At 39.0% G+C, this 17,477-nt stretch overlaps 1 protein-coding gene across 3 annotated transcripts in view; it reads left to right on the top strand.

Annotated features, from left to right (window-relative positions):
* Window positions 1–17,477, top strand: part of LOC123961798 (cGMP-inhibited 3',5'-cyclic phosphodiesterase A-like) — a 78,621-nt gene that overhangs the window by 51,480 nt on the left and 9,664 nt on the right. For 2 of the 3 annotated variants that reach the window (XM_046037501.1, XM_046037503.1), the window contains exons 5-12: window positions 11,788–11,861; window positions 12,809–12,960; window positions 13,096–13,233; window positions 13,522–13,633; window positions 13,855–13,968; window positions 14,578–14,777; window positions 15,245–15,448; window positions 16,541–16,702. In XM_046037501.1, the coding sequence (XP_045893457.1) occupies window positions 11,788–11,861; window positions 12,809–12,960; window positions 13,096–13,233; window positions 13,522–13,633; window positions 13,855–13,968; window positions 14,578–14,777; window positions 15,245–15,448; window positions 16,541–16,702 (1,156 nt within the window). The remainder of the gene's footprint in view (window positions 1–11,787; window positions 11,862–12,808; window positions 12,961–13,095; window positions 13,234–13,521; window positions 13,634–13,854; window positions 13,969–14,577; window positions 14,778–15,244; window positions 15,449–16,540; window positions 16,703–17,477) is intronic. The other variant, XM_046037502.1, reaches the window with a different exon arrangement.

The following is a 17,477-nucleotide window of genomic DNA, read 5'->3' as shown; positions in this document are numbered from 1 at the left end:
GGAGGTTTTTGACCGGGATGACGGCCGCCGATCAGGCCCGGCGGCAGACCGGCGGCCCAGTGCAGGAGATGTAGCCGGTGAAGGAGATGCAACAGTGTCGGCAGGCACTGTGCGCCGAAAGAGATCCGTATCAGGGAGACTGGAAGCCGCAGGTGCATCCGCTGGATGGACCGGAGTGTCGTTAGACAGGGCTGCATAGCGGTTGGAGAGGCCGATGTGCGGAGGAGAGGCAGCCCCATCCGAGCCTCTCTTGCAGCCACGGACCACCACTTCAGCCCAGGTTGACTGATGCTTCGGAGTCGAGCAGGATGAAAGCCTGGGAAGGCTAGAGGGGTCCCAAAACACGGTGTCCTGGATGTTAGCGGTTGCGCTAAGAGAAACAATCTGTTTGGCTTGTACTGAAGCCACATCCATAAAGCCAGTCAGCAGGGAATCTTTCTCTTTGAGTTCCTCTGAAAGTCGTCGGATGTCTTACATAAGGTCAGCAATCTTTTTGTTCGCTTTCTTAAGGAGTGAGCAGTCCTCATGGGGCAGAGTTATCTCGGCTATCATAGTCACCGGAGCTTTGTTGTGGTCAGTAGCGTTGATCGCGTTTTTACGGTCATCTAGCTTAAAATCCATGTCGGATGACTAAAATCCTTAACCCACGTAAAACTTAAATAAAGTTAAGTTAAATAAAAAGGATATAAAAAATGTAACGGAAAAAAAGAGTAATACCACAGTGTAAAAATGCTCCACAGTGTAAAAATGCTCCTTCATTTTAAAAATAAGTACTGAAGTATTAGCATCAAAATATACCAAAGGTACCAAAAGTGAAAGTACTCACAATGCAGAATGGCTCATTTGATAAAATGTAGATTATATTACTGGATGTGTAAATGTCACTAATGTTGCATCTGATAAAGGTGGGGCAAATTTCATCTAGTTTAGCCTAATCTATAACAATGTATCATCATTTATTAGTTGATTTATATTTTGTATTAATCTGATTCTGAGAATCTGCAAAGTAACTAGTAACTAAAGCTGTCAAATAAATGTAGTGGAGTAGAAGTATAGAGTATCATAAAATTGAAATATGCAAGTAGCTTGTACTTTATGCTACTTTATTGCAAAGTTGTGAAGTACAGTAATTGAGTAAATGTACTTAGTTACACTATCACAGTATGACACAACACTCTGAATGTTAAAGGGGTTTATTCCCAGCAGTTTGGCTGTAATTATACCAAAGACATGAGTGAACAGTAATGGCGCAGCAGTTCAGAAGAGGATGTGTGTGCAATGGGAGCCAGAATGGAAATATGCCCCATAGGCAAACGCATTAACCTGAATAACGAAGACACACATCAACTCTATGCACACTAGCGCTGAAGATAGCACAAGACTCAGGCTACACAGAAGTATCATGGCTCAGAAGATCTGCATGTGAAATAATGATAATGTGTGATTTTGTGTTGTTGTGTGTTTGAAGGTATTGTTTTAGTTGGGAGAAATGTGTTGTGGGAAAGAGAATGTTGCAGGTTATGTGTTAGTACTGATTAGTGTCTGTGTGCAGTAATGTATATGTGCAGTGGGGTGTTTGTCTGGATGCATTTTGTTTTGCAAACGCTGAGAAACGTTGAGAAAATCTGGCCTTATAGCTCTATTGTGTTCAGATGGGGTTAATACAGATGCAGGGAATCAGTAGAAATGTCAAGAAACAACAGTCCCATATTGTTGAAAATGTAACAAATATAATTTGAAGTAACAGAAGTTTGTTTCTGTAGTGTTTTGTTTTGCTAGTAAATCACATCGATGCATTAAATGTAGAATAAACACAGGGTCATAATTTATTAGGGTAGTCATGACTACTATGTGAAATGTTTCAGCGTAATTTACTGTGATCAGTGCAGAGATTACATTCCTTACAATTACTTTGTGATTACTGTGATGTTATGTTTGGATTATATTAGAACAACTCAGGAAAATAATGTTTTTTACAAATTTAAAAGGAGTTGAAAATGGAGAGACAGCTGTGCATGTTTGCGTGTATGAGTTATCCTGCATACAATGTTTTTTTATGATGTGGATGCACAAGCAATACTAGAGAGCACGTGCTCCCTGTCCTTAAAATATTAACTATGCCTCAACAAGAAAGAGTCTCTCCATGTTTCATCTACCTTATTCGGTCTTTCCCCAGCCGAGTTTGTCATAGGCACGAAAGTCTTCTGATAAATAGAGCTGCTTCTGTGCTGCAAAGCACCGTCACAGATGCTTGTGATGTGCCAAACTAGGGGACAGTTAGTACTTTGTATGTATGTGTGTGCATGTTGTTGTTTAAAGTCAGTTTAATTTTCAAATGTTGCATTTGTCTGATCTCTAAACTGAAGCTGGAGCTTAATTATTAATGTGTAGTAGAACCTCAGAAAGCCATGTCGGATGTCTGACTCAAAGACACGCTGAAAACAGCCTGCGTGGATTTAAACACTACACTTTCAGCTGATGACAACAGTTACGTTGATGCCTTTGTTTGCATGTGCAGACATACAGAACAACAATATATGGCTCTTGTTTCTCATTTTTTGTATTTAAAGGTGGGGTAAACGATTCTAATCCAATACATGTCTTTTTGTCAAATTCAGCAAATAACTCCGTTGTGTGTGTGTGTGTGTGTGTGTGTTGAAAAATAATCCAGTGTTTGTACACAGCCCAGGCTTTGTAAATGGGAAATAAACTAAGTGGCCCGCACCCCGCCTCTCAAAACTATTCCAGCCATTCCAGCCAAGATCTGTGTGTCAGGTAACGTTAAATGACTTGCCCATGGACATTCAGTTTACTTTCTAGTTTGCCAAGACTTGCTGTTTTTGTGATGTTAGCTATAGTAGCAGGAGAGTTGTGAGTATCTCTGTTTGGAACTGGTGTGCTGGCTCTAGGACCGTCTCGTCCTCTGCATGTTAGCTTTGCAGCAGCAACTGTAATGACTAACTCACAAACTAACCCACAAACTGGCAATGTGTAGTAACATTAGTTACATTACTTGCTGTGTCGTTGTTTACTCTATATCATGGTATTTGTCATGGTAATGAATTTCTCCAGAATACTCCACCTTTAAGGATGGTATTAACAAATCTTTTATTCTAATACAAAAAGAAGAACGCAGAATACTTCTCATGAGCTTAGTTTTCACTACAAGCTTTATGTCTGGAACTTGAGATTTGAATCAGCTTGCTCATGTACTTACCGGACCAGTCGGTATATTTTTAGATATAAACTAACTCACTGCTTTTGCAAACCCCCTGAAACTTTTTAACAATTGTTAAAGAGTAGTGGATGTAAAATGAGGCATGCCAACTTCATGGCTTATTTACCACCTCTGATTAATTTAGAAACTAATTTGGGTTTTTTAAGAAATTTGGTGTTTCCAGAAGAATTACTTTGTTTTTTTCAGTTTGGAAATTAGAAGCAAAGACTAATCACAGAGCATCAAATGATAACTGAATTTAGTTGGTATAGCTGGTATATATACTCAGTTTATTAATTAATTTCAAGTACATCTTACTTGAAAAATGCGTATGAAATATGAATTAACTCTTCTGCAATAATCTGACCTGTTCTATATTGAATGTGTTTTGATATACAAAATACCGCTACCATAAATACACTATAAGGCCAATAGCATGTGGACACCTGTGTCCCCTCACTTTACATTACATTTATTAATTTAGCTGATGCTTTTATCAAAAGCAACTTACAATTGCTATATATGTCAGAAGTCACCTCTGGAGCAACTAGGGGTGAAGTGCCTTTCTCAGGGACACATTGGTGGATGTGTCACAGTGGGAACTAAACCTGTGTCTCACACACCAAAGGCATGTCTTATCCACTGCACCATCGCCACCCCACTTTTGTGTACTTTTTGTTTACGCTTTGTCCCCTTTTTTCCAATCATGTGATATCTTAATTTTACAACATATAGTGATAGTTAGTTTGCCTCCAACTTTGTGGCAACAATTTAGGAAAGGCCATTTCCTATTTCAGCATGACAGTGCTACTGTGCACAAACAAGGTCAATCGGTTTAAAAAATTTTAATTGTTTTGAGAGACGAGTTTTGGGTTTCCCTGATCAGAGACCTTAAACCAATCAAACACTGTTTGGATGAATTTGAAAGCTGACTTGTCTCCCAACACAGTGTCCAACTTCACAAATGCTCTTGTGGCTAAAGGGGATAAGATCCTAATAGCTAGGTTCCATATTCTTGTGGAAAGCCTTCCAAGAAGAATGGATGATACAGTAGCAGTTTAATGTTCTTGCTCAGGTGTTTGATCAAGTACTTTGTACATTTCCATGTACGTATGTTTGGCCTCTGTCAGTGTGTGTGTATATATCATCTGGGCTGGAAAAAAATCTACGTGCCTGTCTGTGTCCTTTTAGCCTGCTTTAGTGAGTGAACTTCTCAGTCTTATGTAGCAAATTGTAAAAAAAACCAAAAACATTTTTGTCTGTGTGTTGCACATATCACTGCATACACTGAGTGAATTCTTTGCTGACCACTAAGACCTGCTCTTTTATGAAAAGCGCTCAGCGATAACTGTTGTTGTGATTTGGCGCTATATAAATAAAATTGAATTGAACTAAGAAAGCACATTACTTGCATTCTTGCATCCTTCTGATGGTTCAGGTGAGGTAATTTAACAGCCCTCTTAGCTTTCCAGTTACATGTTTCTTTATTCAAGTTCCCAGAGGGTATTCTCTGAAGAGGAAAATGCTTTTTAAAGAGCTCTTTGTGACATGTGACATCCTCAATACAAACTCATTCTGTTGATATAGCTAGCCCATAGCCCTTTAAAAAAGTCTCACCTACCTACTAATTTGTGGGACAAATTCTGAGACAAATTTGTGTTTTTAATTATTTATTAAAATCTGCTACTGAACAATTAAATATCCAGAAACAGCATGTAAAGAAAATAAAATTTCATCACAGGCTTCTAAACTTGTATGTATGCCTTGGTCAGGGAGTCTTCAATACACATGCATGTATACATCTGTGGACAGCATAACTGTTAGAGTGTGTATCTGCTAGTTGATATAAATCTAATGGTTTGGTTTGGTCTGTTTTCATTCTGTCATAAACAATCAAAAAAAACAAAAAAACACTGCTGTGCATCTACTACATTACAGACTGTGGGAAAGTGAAAGTTGTGACATGCGATATTAATCCTATGTTCTATATATCAGATACATTCACCCATCTCTCTTCTTTCAATTGCCTTTAATAAAACATTTGACCTCTTTTTATAAACTCTAATAGAATCTATATTACAGTTTATATGTAGTGTGTGTTTATCCATCCATCGTCAACCGCTTATCCTGCATACAGGGTCGCAGGGGGCTAGAGCCAATCCCAGCTGGCATCAGACGAAAGGCGGGGTACGCAGGGCCACACATAGACGAACAACCACTCACCCTCATACCTAAGGACAATTTAGGGTCACCAATTAACCTAGCCCACATGTCTTTGGACAGTGGGAGGAAGCCGGAGCACCCAGAGAGAACCCACACAGACACGGGGAGAACATGCAAACTCCACACAGAAAGGCGGGGGCAACCGGGGTTTGAACCCACACTTTGAACTTCTTGCTGTGAGGCGACAGTGCTAACCACTGCACCACCGTGCTGCCCTGTGTGTTTATTGTGGTGTAAAATTTACATAATATATTTGAAAACTGATACAAAATTATACAGCTGATGACTACGGTATATCCAACCTTCAGTTCTAAATTATATTGTTTAAAAAATTCTGTGCACTGTTTTTTGTGCCTTGAGCCCTTTAAAGAACTGTGTGGGCTGCATCTGTCAATGGCGTGTTTGGGTCTGTTTGCACAATGACAGTGTGATACTTGAACAAGTTCTGTGAATGTAAGCACACTGTGCAGCTTCTGTACACAAAGCCCCGTCGTCTGGTCTTAAAGCTCAGCCCAGCCCAGCAGCAGGCCCCAGCTATGGCCACTTATAGTGGTGTGAGTATAAACAAACACCTGGGCCTCTCGCTTGTCCCCAGAACCCCACAATTAACACACACACACACACACAGACACACTGTCACGGCTGCTTCTTCTGGAAGGGGTTATACAGACACAGTTTGAGAATACAGAGAGTCTCTGGGTTTAGTTTACTGCAGCTAAGAGGGCTCTCTTCTGAGTAACACTTAATTTAGATTTAATTTTAGGCATTATCCAGATGCCTAAAATGAGAGAGAGCTAGTAAGGCTTCAGTGTTAAGCTAAAAGACATTTAAACAGGGCCCATGCCTACTGACAACTGCTTGCTGTTGATGGTCTCTTAGCAATCGACAACCTGCCAACACATAATCTCTCAAGTAGGCTTTAACACAACAATCACAAGTTTTGAGAGTAGAAGAGTAGAAGGCTGTGTTTTTCTAATTTATCTACTTTAACCTGTATTTGGCAGTAACATATTAATTTATTTACAGATCATACAAAACACCAATAACCATTTCTGATATGTAATGAGTCCTCTCAGAGAAGTGAGAGGCAGAAATGGATGGGGAAGAGGGAAGGAGAGAGAGAACACATGGAGGGAACGTTGGGAGAAAATGAACACGTGGCTTCAATTGCCTTCTCTCTGCTCCATCATCAAATCTGTACAATCTTAATTAGGACATTAGGCTTCTTTTTTTCTCCCTCTTTTTTCCATCATGTCAGCTTTCAGTGACGTACAGTGTTGAGAAGGAATAATACCGACTTCAAAGAGACAGTATCAGCTTTTTATCAGACAGACCTGGTATAAAAGAGGGCGATTGAATACCTTCCATTTCCCTTAGCCCCAGCCACTGTGCTGTTATCTTCTTCACGTCATCTGGCTCGAGAGTAGGTAGATTACTGGAAGCAGAAATAATGGCTGCTGTGTTTATAGTGGCTTGGACACTGTCCGTTTGGGCTCTAAACCAAATGTAATCCGTCAACCTGCTGTGAGTGGTTGAGTATAAAATCTGGGAGTAAACTGCAGTGGAGAGGGGAGCGGGCAGAGGCCAGTCAGATCTTACTGCATGGCTCCAGACATTAAGATAAGCAACATGGGAAGAGGAAAGGCAGCAGGGCTTTCAGAAAAAGCAGAAAATGTTGCAGGAATAATTTCCTACTACAGGATAATTTACTTTATTAAGGTTTATACTGGAGAATGCCAAGGTGCTTTTATAAGAGTGACTGAGAACAGGAGTTATTTTCCATTCCAGAGAAAGACTTCCAATTGACTGCTTACAATTCACTTTCGCTGCATTTAAATTAGTTAAAAAAAATAAAATAAAATAAACATATTTTGACATTTGACCTTACTTTGACTGGTCTTCTGAAAAAAAAAAAAACTACCTCAACTCTTACAAATGTTTATATACTACTCATTTGAAGGAGAGCAATTATACACACATCACGTAGGTGCAAGGCTCTTAAACCCCGCTAGGTCACCCGCTTTAGCTGCTTCTAAGCTGCTTCTAAGCTGATCAATATGTCAGTGTGGACATGCTGCACATCCTTAAATCGTTTAGATTCTCCACAATTCAATCGTTCATTTCATTTACCGGAAACAACAAGCCATAAAGTCTAATTCTTATAGATTTGCTGGTGTAAACAGCATGGTACAATAGATGAAAAGAAAAAAAAGTGCCAACTTCCGTTACCTTCAAAGCGCTTGTTAAGTCCACTCACTAAGTCCGAATGTGTCTGTTCCTTACACTTGCACATACACGCTCGCACCTACATACACACTGTCACGCACATAGATACCTGCTTGAACACACAAACATTCTGTCAGTTGTAAGAATGTATGTATGTGTGAGGTGAGTATTTATGTATCCGCAAGGTTAGTATATGCAAGAGAATAAGTATGTATGTATGTCCGAGGTAAAGTATGTATGTGTGCGCAAGGTTAGTATGTATATATGTGCAAACTGAGAATGTATGTATGTGCAAACTGAGAATGTATGTATGTGCAAGGTGAGTATGTATGTATTTGCGAGTTAGAGTATGGGGATCAAGGGATGGGAGGGTGTGATCCATAGTACAGTGGTTAATGCTCTTGCCTTTGGTGTGGGAGATCTGGGATTGATTTCCACTCACTGCATCTGTCATTGCAGCAGGTGTGGTCATTAGATAGATAGATAGATATACTTTATTAATCCCACAAGGGGAAACTCAGTGTTTTCACTCTGTTGTTAATTGTTAGTATTTTACACACAGGTCTGAAATTCCTTCAGTTTGTAAGGGTCCACTGATCAAAAGAATCAAAACAGCTTTTCATAAAAATTGATCCAAGTTATGAATCCTGTCATGTGAAGTCCATCACTCTCTCACACTTTTCTCATCCTGCACCGTGTTTTTGTTTTCATTAGGTTGCTGCCTTCAAAATACAAGCGCATAAGCCGTCTATCTGAGCAGATGATGAAAATGAATAATAATAATAATAATAATAATCTTTATTTGTAGAGCACTTTTCAAAAACAAGTTACAAAGTGCTTTAACAAGTGTAAAGACAATAATACACAAAAGACAATAATACAAAAACAATACATGATAAAAGCAAGAAAACATTGAAAATACTAAAATACACATTTAAGATAAATATAAAATAAAAGTAAAATAGAATAAAATAAAAGGGACAAAATAAAGTCAAATAAAATCGGGAAAGGCTTTCCTATAAAAGTATGTTTTAAGAAGGGACTTAAAAGAGTTCACTGACTCAACCGACCTGATTTCCTCGGGCAGGCTGTTCCAGAGTCTTGGGGCCCTGACAACAAACGCTTTGTCCCCTTTAGTTTTCAGTCGAGACTCTGGAACAGACAACAGACCTCTGCCCGAGGATCTCAAGGTAGGTGCTGGTGGCATGTATTTAATATTATTGGGTAATTTTTATACAAGTAATATTCTGTTTGAAATAAATAAATTCTTTCATAGTAGCCTATTTCAGTTTTGTGCAAGACAAATTAAAGGCTTGTCCCATATGGACGCCTGTCCCAAATATAGGCAGGGTCAATTCAGTGATTTTAGCAAATAAAAGCCCGGGCTATTAATCAAAGTTTAACGGTATATACAAACATTATATCAGATTTATCATCCCATATATCAGAATGTACAACACCTACGTTCAAAAATACATTGTATTAAGTTAGAGGAAAAAGAGAAGACATTTTAAATTGATGTAGAGATATTGGGTCTGAACCCCTTCCATGAAAAATTAACTGGTAAAGAAAAAAAGCACATGTGTTGTATTTAAAAAATATAACATTGTTTTCCTTTTTACAAATATGTGTGTCAGGGCCGAGAAAATATAAATACATTGGCCTATACTGTTCATTTGCAACTAATTTTATATGTTTTGAAAATTTTTCTGCCGCACAAATTACATTTTATATCATCATAATGAGGAGATTTCAAATTCAGCAAAGGGTCTGCTAGCTATGTGTTCTGTGTGTGCGATGAAAAAGGATCTGGTGTTTGTACACAGCCCTGGCTCTGTAAACAAACAAAGTGGCTTGGACTGAGCCACACAACACTATTCCAACCATCATTTGTGTGTCGGGTAATATTAAATAACTTGCCCACAGACATTCAGCTGACTTTCTAGTTTGCCAAGACACGCTGTTGTTGTGATGTTAGCTATAGTAGCAGGAGAGCTGTGAGTATCACTGTCTGGAACTGGTGTGCTGGCTCTGGGAAACCGTCCCGTCCTCTCTTTATGTTAGCTTTGCAGCAGCAGCTGTAGCGACAGTATGCTAACCCACAGCTTAGTTGTATTAGTTGCTGTGTCATTATTCACTTTATAATTATATCATGTTATGCATTATGGTCTGCAAAGTCATGAAATGATTATACAGAACTTATCTAGAGCTGAAAAGATGTGTTGATTTATCAGTTAATTGAAAGCACATCTTTAAATATTTTGACAATCAATCATTAATTTTTTCTCGCCTCTCAAATATTAATATTTTGCTGTTTCTCTGCTTTTATGAAAAGTAAAAGTAAGATCTACATGTTGGCATACCACGGGTACAGGCTGTTTCCTTGGCTTAAACAAATTTGCAGGCAGCAGTTACCTTGTTCTCAAAAGTATTAGGCAATCCTTAGAATGTAAACTTACATTTCTAGGAGACAGGGTTGAAACAAAAACATATAGGAATGTGTATTTCGTCTTTGTATATCTCACTGTGACAGTTAAATGACTGTAACTACAGTGCAAACAACTGTAACTACACTTTGAATTTTTTTGTGATGAAAGCAGAATCACTTGATACGTGACCAACAGATTCCTCGAGTGAAAATGGCCGGCCTACTTATTTACATTCTGTGCTGAAGGCTCAATGTCAATAGCGGAGGCTATTCTGCTGCATTAGCAGAATAGGAAGGGTGTCTGCCAGTTCTTCAACTTTCATTAAAAGTAAACCTTTTAAGCCAAGCATTGCTGCCTGCCCAGACCCCCCTGACAATAATGTACTGTTTGCCCGCCAAACTATCAAACTATTTTATATTACACACCTGCTAGGCATTACACACAGTGGTCCAACCTGGCCATGCAAACACAACAGAACTACCTTTGTTGGGGCCTCAGGACCATTAGGCAGGGTGGGTACAGCTCAAAAGTGTTCAAGAAACAAGTTATCAGAAGGAGATAGACACACTACAGGCCTTTGTGCTCCCTGTGACACCATGCTCTAACGGCAGGCATTTCCTGCCCTGAGAAGGCAGGTTTTACAACATTTAGGGAGAGGTATTTTAATTGGAACCACCTACAGCCTGACGGAGGCCTCAGTGGAGAAACATGCAAAAGCTGTTGAGCAGCTCGGGAGGCTCCCCATGGTGTCACACAGCTAACTAACCAGTACAGGCCGACTCAAGGCTCTTTCCCTAAAAGATAATATTTGCTGTTTGATTTATAATGTAGTCAATAAATGTGAATATTTCCATCTGTCTCTGAGATTGTGTTTAGCAGTAAGCTGTTGCTGTGGCTGATTTGTCATAAAGCTCAAAGAGGGGGGGCTCAATTTCTAATGAGTCATTTATAACAGCGCCAGTACCAGCAACTGTTTCAAATTCGTTTTGTTGTTTATTCTCATTGCATTGTGTTAATGTGTGCATCCATTAGATTCATTAATGAGTATTTTTCTTGAAGCATCTGTACAATGTCTGTTTCATGTGGGGATAGCACAGTAGGAGTCCCATTAAGTTTTTTTTTGACAACTTCTGCCGACTGGTTAGACATCAAAGACAGATGTAGAGAATGGCATTATTCCCAATTCTTTGGCGCAGCTACAGACATTTTGCTTTCTACAAACAAACACACATGTACTATTCTGCATTTGTCTCCCAGTGTTCTATTTCAACTTTTTTCTGTTGATTTTGGGTTCTGGACAAACCAACTAGGTAGAATTCTCAGCATAATGATAAACACCACATTTTCTTAATTACAATGTAGTGTTATCACACAAAAACTACAAAACAGCAACTTCCATTTGATTAGCACATGCTTTAATACACAGTTGGATATAAATGTTTGAGCAGAGGATAAAACTGACCCTGATAACATGTTGTCTTTTGACTTTCAGTGTGTAGTCTCTAGCATGAACATCAATGAAATGTTTTACTTTCAAAATCACTGAAATTGATTGATTCTGACATATATACACAGCACTAGCTGCAAATATTACAGCATTACAGCGGGAAATGTCATCCATTATGGAGTTAAATGAAACATTTCCCTTTCATGCACTTTATCTCTAACCTGTTAAACCCCTCTTGTCTACAGCTGTGGGAGACCATACATCAAACTGAGCCATGGGGAGGGCTCAATAGACAAGGGAGACAGGATACCACGGTCAGGTATGCTCATAGTCCTCTTTCTTTCTATCATTTCGGTCATTACCATCACTATGTGATATAGGAGCCTGACCCAAACTGTACAGTTGCATAAAACCCCAAACAAATAAATAAAGTAACGGTCCCAAGTAAATAGTTTTGTATTGATGTCAAAGGAAAAATGCAAACAGATATTTCCACTGTGTCTTACTTCAGGATGATTTTCTTTTTTTATTTGGTTTTCCATACATAACTGAACTAAGATGCTGGGGTGTCAAATCAAGATAGTTTTAAGATAATTATAATTTTCAGCTTAAGGTAAACATACGATTTTGGTCTCATTCACTTTTTGGCCTCATTCACTTAGTACTACACTCTAGTATAGAGTAAGAAATTCTTACCACATTCATCATTTTGCACAAGTATTCAACAACCAATCAGTTAGAAATCCAGCGTTGAAAGTGCAGACACACTAGGTTTTCTGATGATCCAACTCAGATTGCTGTACAAAGCATTGCTGCCAACTTTAGGACATGTTCTGAGTGAAGAGGTATGGCAGCAATCACAGAGATGCACCAGTGTTAACAAACACTTTCTTTGCCTGATGGAGGTCTTGCATAGAAACATTGCAAATAAATGTAGTATTGTAAGTTAGATAGTGTGTGGGAGTTTATTTGCAAGTTTTGGTCCACGCATACGTCTCCTACGCACCTGTCTCATGACTTAAATGTGCAAATAAGTGTTTGTCTGTTCTTACAAATAAGACCACTCACCATCTTTGGGACTTTAATTCCAAGAACTATAACAAACCAGGAATAGGAAAAGTGGTGAAAAGATGTACCAGAGGAGAAAATTCAGCACCCCAAAATATCTGACAATATGCATCAGCTTAAGGAGATTAACAGTAGATTTTTACACTGTTAGGCCGCAGTGTGACATCTCTTTGTTTTTTTTGTTTTTTGTTTTAATAGCAGAGGACCAAGTGGTTGTGTCATCAGATTATGACAGCACCCACGAAGCCAACAACAGTGACAGCAGTGATGTAGCACATACAGAGGAGGACACAGAAGAAGGAAAAAACCCTGCTCAGAACATTATCCTCCACCCACTAATACCTCCAGAGGTAAGGCAAGGCTAATACAATATAACTCTGTTAATGCAAGAAAAAAAATATATAATCACACAGTGATGCTGGAACACACATTATTTACTTTGTATCTGTTTTCTTACCATTTTTTATCCAATGTCACTTGTATAGGACAAACCAATTCTCGCTCCAGAACCGTTAATAATGGAGGACTTAGAGCCTTTGATGAGTCAGCTAAACAATTGGAACTTCCCCATCTTCACTTTGATGGAAAAGACCAATGGGAAATATGGACGGATCCTCAGTCAGGTGAGCACATCTGAGAGCACCAATGATAAAGGTCAGAGGTCAGCCAGAGTGTCAATAAAACTACTGATTTGTTTGCATAATGAAACGTAGATTGAGACAAAATATCAGCCATAAAATGCTTGAAAGTAATACAGCTCACTTAGTAACATTATGTCAATCTTAGCATTTATTGAATATGATTTCCAGTTTTTTATAAACTATTGTACCCCTCTTGCACGTAATGTGTTGATTATCCAACCCCGGTGATGTTCACAAACTCTCTTTCACACTTTGATTTTGGTGTATCAGGTCTCCTACAGGCTCTTTGAAGACACTGGCCTGTTTGAGACTTTCAAGATCCCTGTAAAAGAATTCATGAACTACTTCCACGCCCTTGAGAATGGTTACAGAGACATACCATGTAAGCTTGAACATCTCTCTCCCTCTTGTGTTTTTAATAATGTTGTTTGCAGCTGTAAAAATGAAACCAGCCACTAGAGGGAAATATCATACCGTTTTTCCCGTCTTGTCATATTTGACTATCTGCAGCCTTTATGTTGGTACAAGATTAGCAGCTTAACAGTGCACCCTGGTGGACAAGACTACACACACTAAACAGAATTATTTTCTTTCCTGACCCAGATCACAACAGGGTCCACGCAACAGATGTGCTTCATGCAGTCTGGTACCTCACCACGCAGGCTGTTCCTGGTCTGCCATGCCTCATTACTGACCACAGCTCTACCAGTGACTCAGGTGTGTCCATTAGTTCATATATGTGGACATTTACATGTCCCAGTGGGGTGCTGGTGTAGATGTGAATCAGTCCAAAAAGTAGTAGTAATCAAGTTAAGCTGCCGCAACACATGAGCTCTCAATACCTTTTTCTTCAGTTTTTCTAACTTTTGTTAAGCCATTTACGAGATTGTCTATATGTAGGCCAGACTTTTTATTTAGATTTTCCCACATGCCTGCAGCTTTACTGTGAGTCATCTCATTAACGTCTGAGCATCTAACCTACAGGAGTGCTCACAGTTTGTCTTATCTTACTCAGGCTTTTGGCACTTGCATTTACGTACCAAACACTATTTGAAGTCTAGAACAGCATGAAATTGCAGGCAGATTAGAGTTCCCTCTCACCCATATTTCCATAACCTCATTTGTATGCCTTACCAGGGCCATCCCTTTGATCCACATATAAGTGGATTTGAATGTCAAGGGTGGGTTTCTTTGTGTGTGTGCTCTTGAGTGTGTGTGTCTGTGTGTGTTTAGGGATGTGCACATGACAGTACAGTATGTGTGCTTGTGTAAATTATCCCACCCTGCTCTTCACCCTCCTCACTTTGTCTGTTCCCTTGCGGCTAGACTCCGACAGCGGGATAACACACAGTCATATGGGCTTCCTGGTTTCAAAGACCTACACTGTGTCAGAAGATGGTTATGGCTGTATGTCAGGCCTCATACCTGCTCTGGAGCTCATGGCCCTTTATGTGGCTGCTGCAATGCACGACTACGACCACCCTGGGCGGACCAATGCTTTCCTCGTGGCCACCAGTGCCCCACAGGTACTCGTGCTATTCAGCCTATAGTAAAGAACATTACCTGATTAGGATCAGAGTAAATAGAAGTTAGTTTAAGTTTAGTTAGTTCATTTGTTTGATTTACTGTTACGCATGTAAACACTCGTCTTTGATTTTCAAAAAATTACAGATTGGATTTGTAAAGTTATGTCTAGATGTATACTGTATTTTTTGTCTAGACATATCTCCTAAATTTTGGTAAACAGGCTGTCTTGATACCGAAAGACTGCTTATATATCAGATAGTAGCACGTTTGTACTCTTCTTGACAAGACTTTAAAAGCACAATCTCTCCCAGTATTCTAACTTCTTCTAGCAACAGTTGAAGCATCTACATTATCCAGTCTCCCTTTTTGTATCTCTTTTTAGTGCCGTATGTGCAGGATTGCTGGACTCATATATAGGCATTTTTGTACTTGTTTGTGTAAATGTTAAGTGCTTGTGTGCTTGCAGGCTGTGCTCTACAATGATCGATCAGTTCTGGAAAACCACCACGCTGCCTCAGCCTGGAGTCTCTTCATGTCGCGGCCAGAGTACAACTTCCTCGTTAACCTGGACCACGTGGAGTTCAAGCGTTTCCGGTTTCTGGTCATTGAAGCCATCCTGGCCACTGATCTGAAGAAACACTTTGACTTCCTAGCTGAGTTCAATGCTAAGGTAATGCTAAAAGCGTAATTTTTTGATATTAGCATATTGTTTAATATTGAAGAGAAATGACTGTTAGATCTGAAGAGTTTATGGATATAATGGTGATTCATTCGACGACATCATGAACTTAAAAAATTCTCAGACTGTTTATTACCTTTAACATAAGCAAAGGGTTCTGGGATTTTACATTGGGACAATACTGGGTTATGAATGTACTGTTATATATTGTTATATAGCTGATTAATAAATTGTCCAGTAAACTTAAAATAGCTGCAGTATTATTCAGTTTGGTGTTTAATGTATTCTGTAGAGGTGCTCGCCACATACACTCATACCTCAGTTTTGTTAATGTTGGAGGAAAAAATGTCCCTTTATTGAAAGGGAAATGGCCAGACTGTTATTGCATAACATTGCAGTATGTTCAGCTCAAGTCAACAACACAAAGTGCCCTGCAGCTTTTCAAGAACTCGTTTAAGTGCAGACAGAATGTTGGCTTTGGATTTGAGGGTCTTGGATTTTTCCATTGTGAGTATTAGTACAGTGGTGGTGCTCGATGGCCACGGCCTGTCAGCTAGCATTGAGCCCGCTGGCTTGGCAGCAGAAGTAACAGCAATTTCTCTCAGTGTATTACACCCTGCTCTGCTCTTCCTGGAAGCAAATTAGCCTTCTGTGAAGTACCCATCATGTTTTGCACTTGATTTCTTCAGCTTCCTGAGTTATTAGGTTAGAATTATAAGACTCTGGGAGTCAGTGGTCCTGCTTCTGCAGATCTGAAACTCATTAAATATAACAAGAAATAACAAGCTGTAACGTCACATGTTTGAGTGCTGCCACGTTTATAGAAATAATGTAAAATGTATAATTAAATGTCACTGATTATTATTATTAGATAGTTATATCTATCTTGATATACATAAACTGTAAGTGGTCATAACTTTTTTAAAGCATAGTGATTGTAACCTCTACATTTTTAAATAAAGTGCAGTGTTATTCCAGGAAAAAGTCTGCTTATGTACCTCAAAATACTGGTGGAAGCTACAATTTCTTGTTAACATGCTTTAATATGTTAAATGTCAACATGTCTGTTTGTTGATCCACTAGGTGGGTGATGATCCGTCCACAGGTATTGATTGGTCTAATGAGAATGACAGGTTGCTTGTATGCCAGATGTGCATTAAACTGGCTGACATCAATGGGCCTCTGAAGTGCAAGGACCTGCATCTGCAGTGGACAGAGGGCATTGTCAACGAGTTCTATGAACAGGTGTGTGAACCGTCTCTGATGGGAACTTAGACCTCCTTTGTATTTGCTAAACTAAAGATCAATGTACTTTCATGCTTGCCTGTAGGGGTGGGGGCACAACAACACAAACACATGCATGGTTTAATAACACTGCAATCCATTACACGAGTTCTGCAAAACTAAATCATGGCTTTATAAGGGTTTGGTTGAGGTTTTGTTGTTTGTTGAATGTCAATATTATGGTCATTTGTATTATTTTGATTTGATTTTATACAAACATATAACATACATATTATTGCTTCTTTCAGTAAGCCCCAACCCACCCAGTTTCATTGAAACTATGGCAAGAAGAATATAATACTTGTATAAACCAGATAATACAAGACAGAGGCCTGAATCTCCACCTGTTATAACCCTAACAATTGGTGCTTTAAAAACCTATTCTTTAATCAAACCTCATTCCTGACCTATGACCTTTTTTTGATTCTGTCAAATGGATGACACACACACACACACACACACACACACACACACACACACACACACACACACACACACACACACACACACACACACACACACACACACACATACACATAGGTAGAAAATATTTTACAGCTACTTGAATTTCTCACAGTGTTTTCTCTCTAAATAAAATAAAGTAGAGGAGCAGAACAGAATTATTACTGGTATCATTCTGTGTGTTTCAGTCAAATTCATTCTATTTTGTCTCAAAACCGACTGAAATAACGGTCCTAGCTTTTTTATTTTTCCTTCCCCATAGACTTCAGGCTCC

Source organism: Micropterus dolomieu, linkage group LG22, assembly GCF_021292245.1.
Source record: "Micropterus dolomieu isolate WLL.071019.BEF.003 ecotype Adirondacks linkage group LG22, ASM2129224v1, whole genome shotgun sequence".
NCBI classification, from domain to species: domain Eukaryota; kingdom Metazoa; phylum Chordata; class Actinopteri; order Centrarchiformes; family Centrarchidae; genus Micropterus; species Micropterus dolomieu.
Note: the sequence above shows the minus strand (reverse complement) of the source record. Positions and strands in the feature narration are given on the sequence as shown.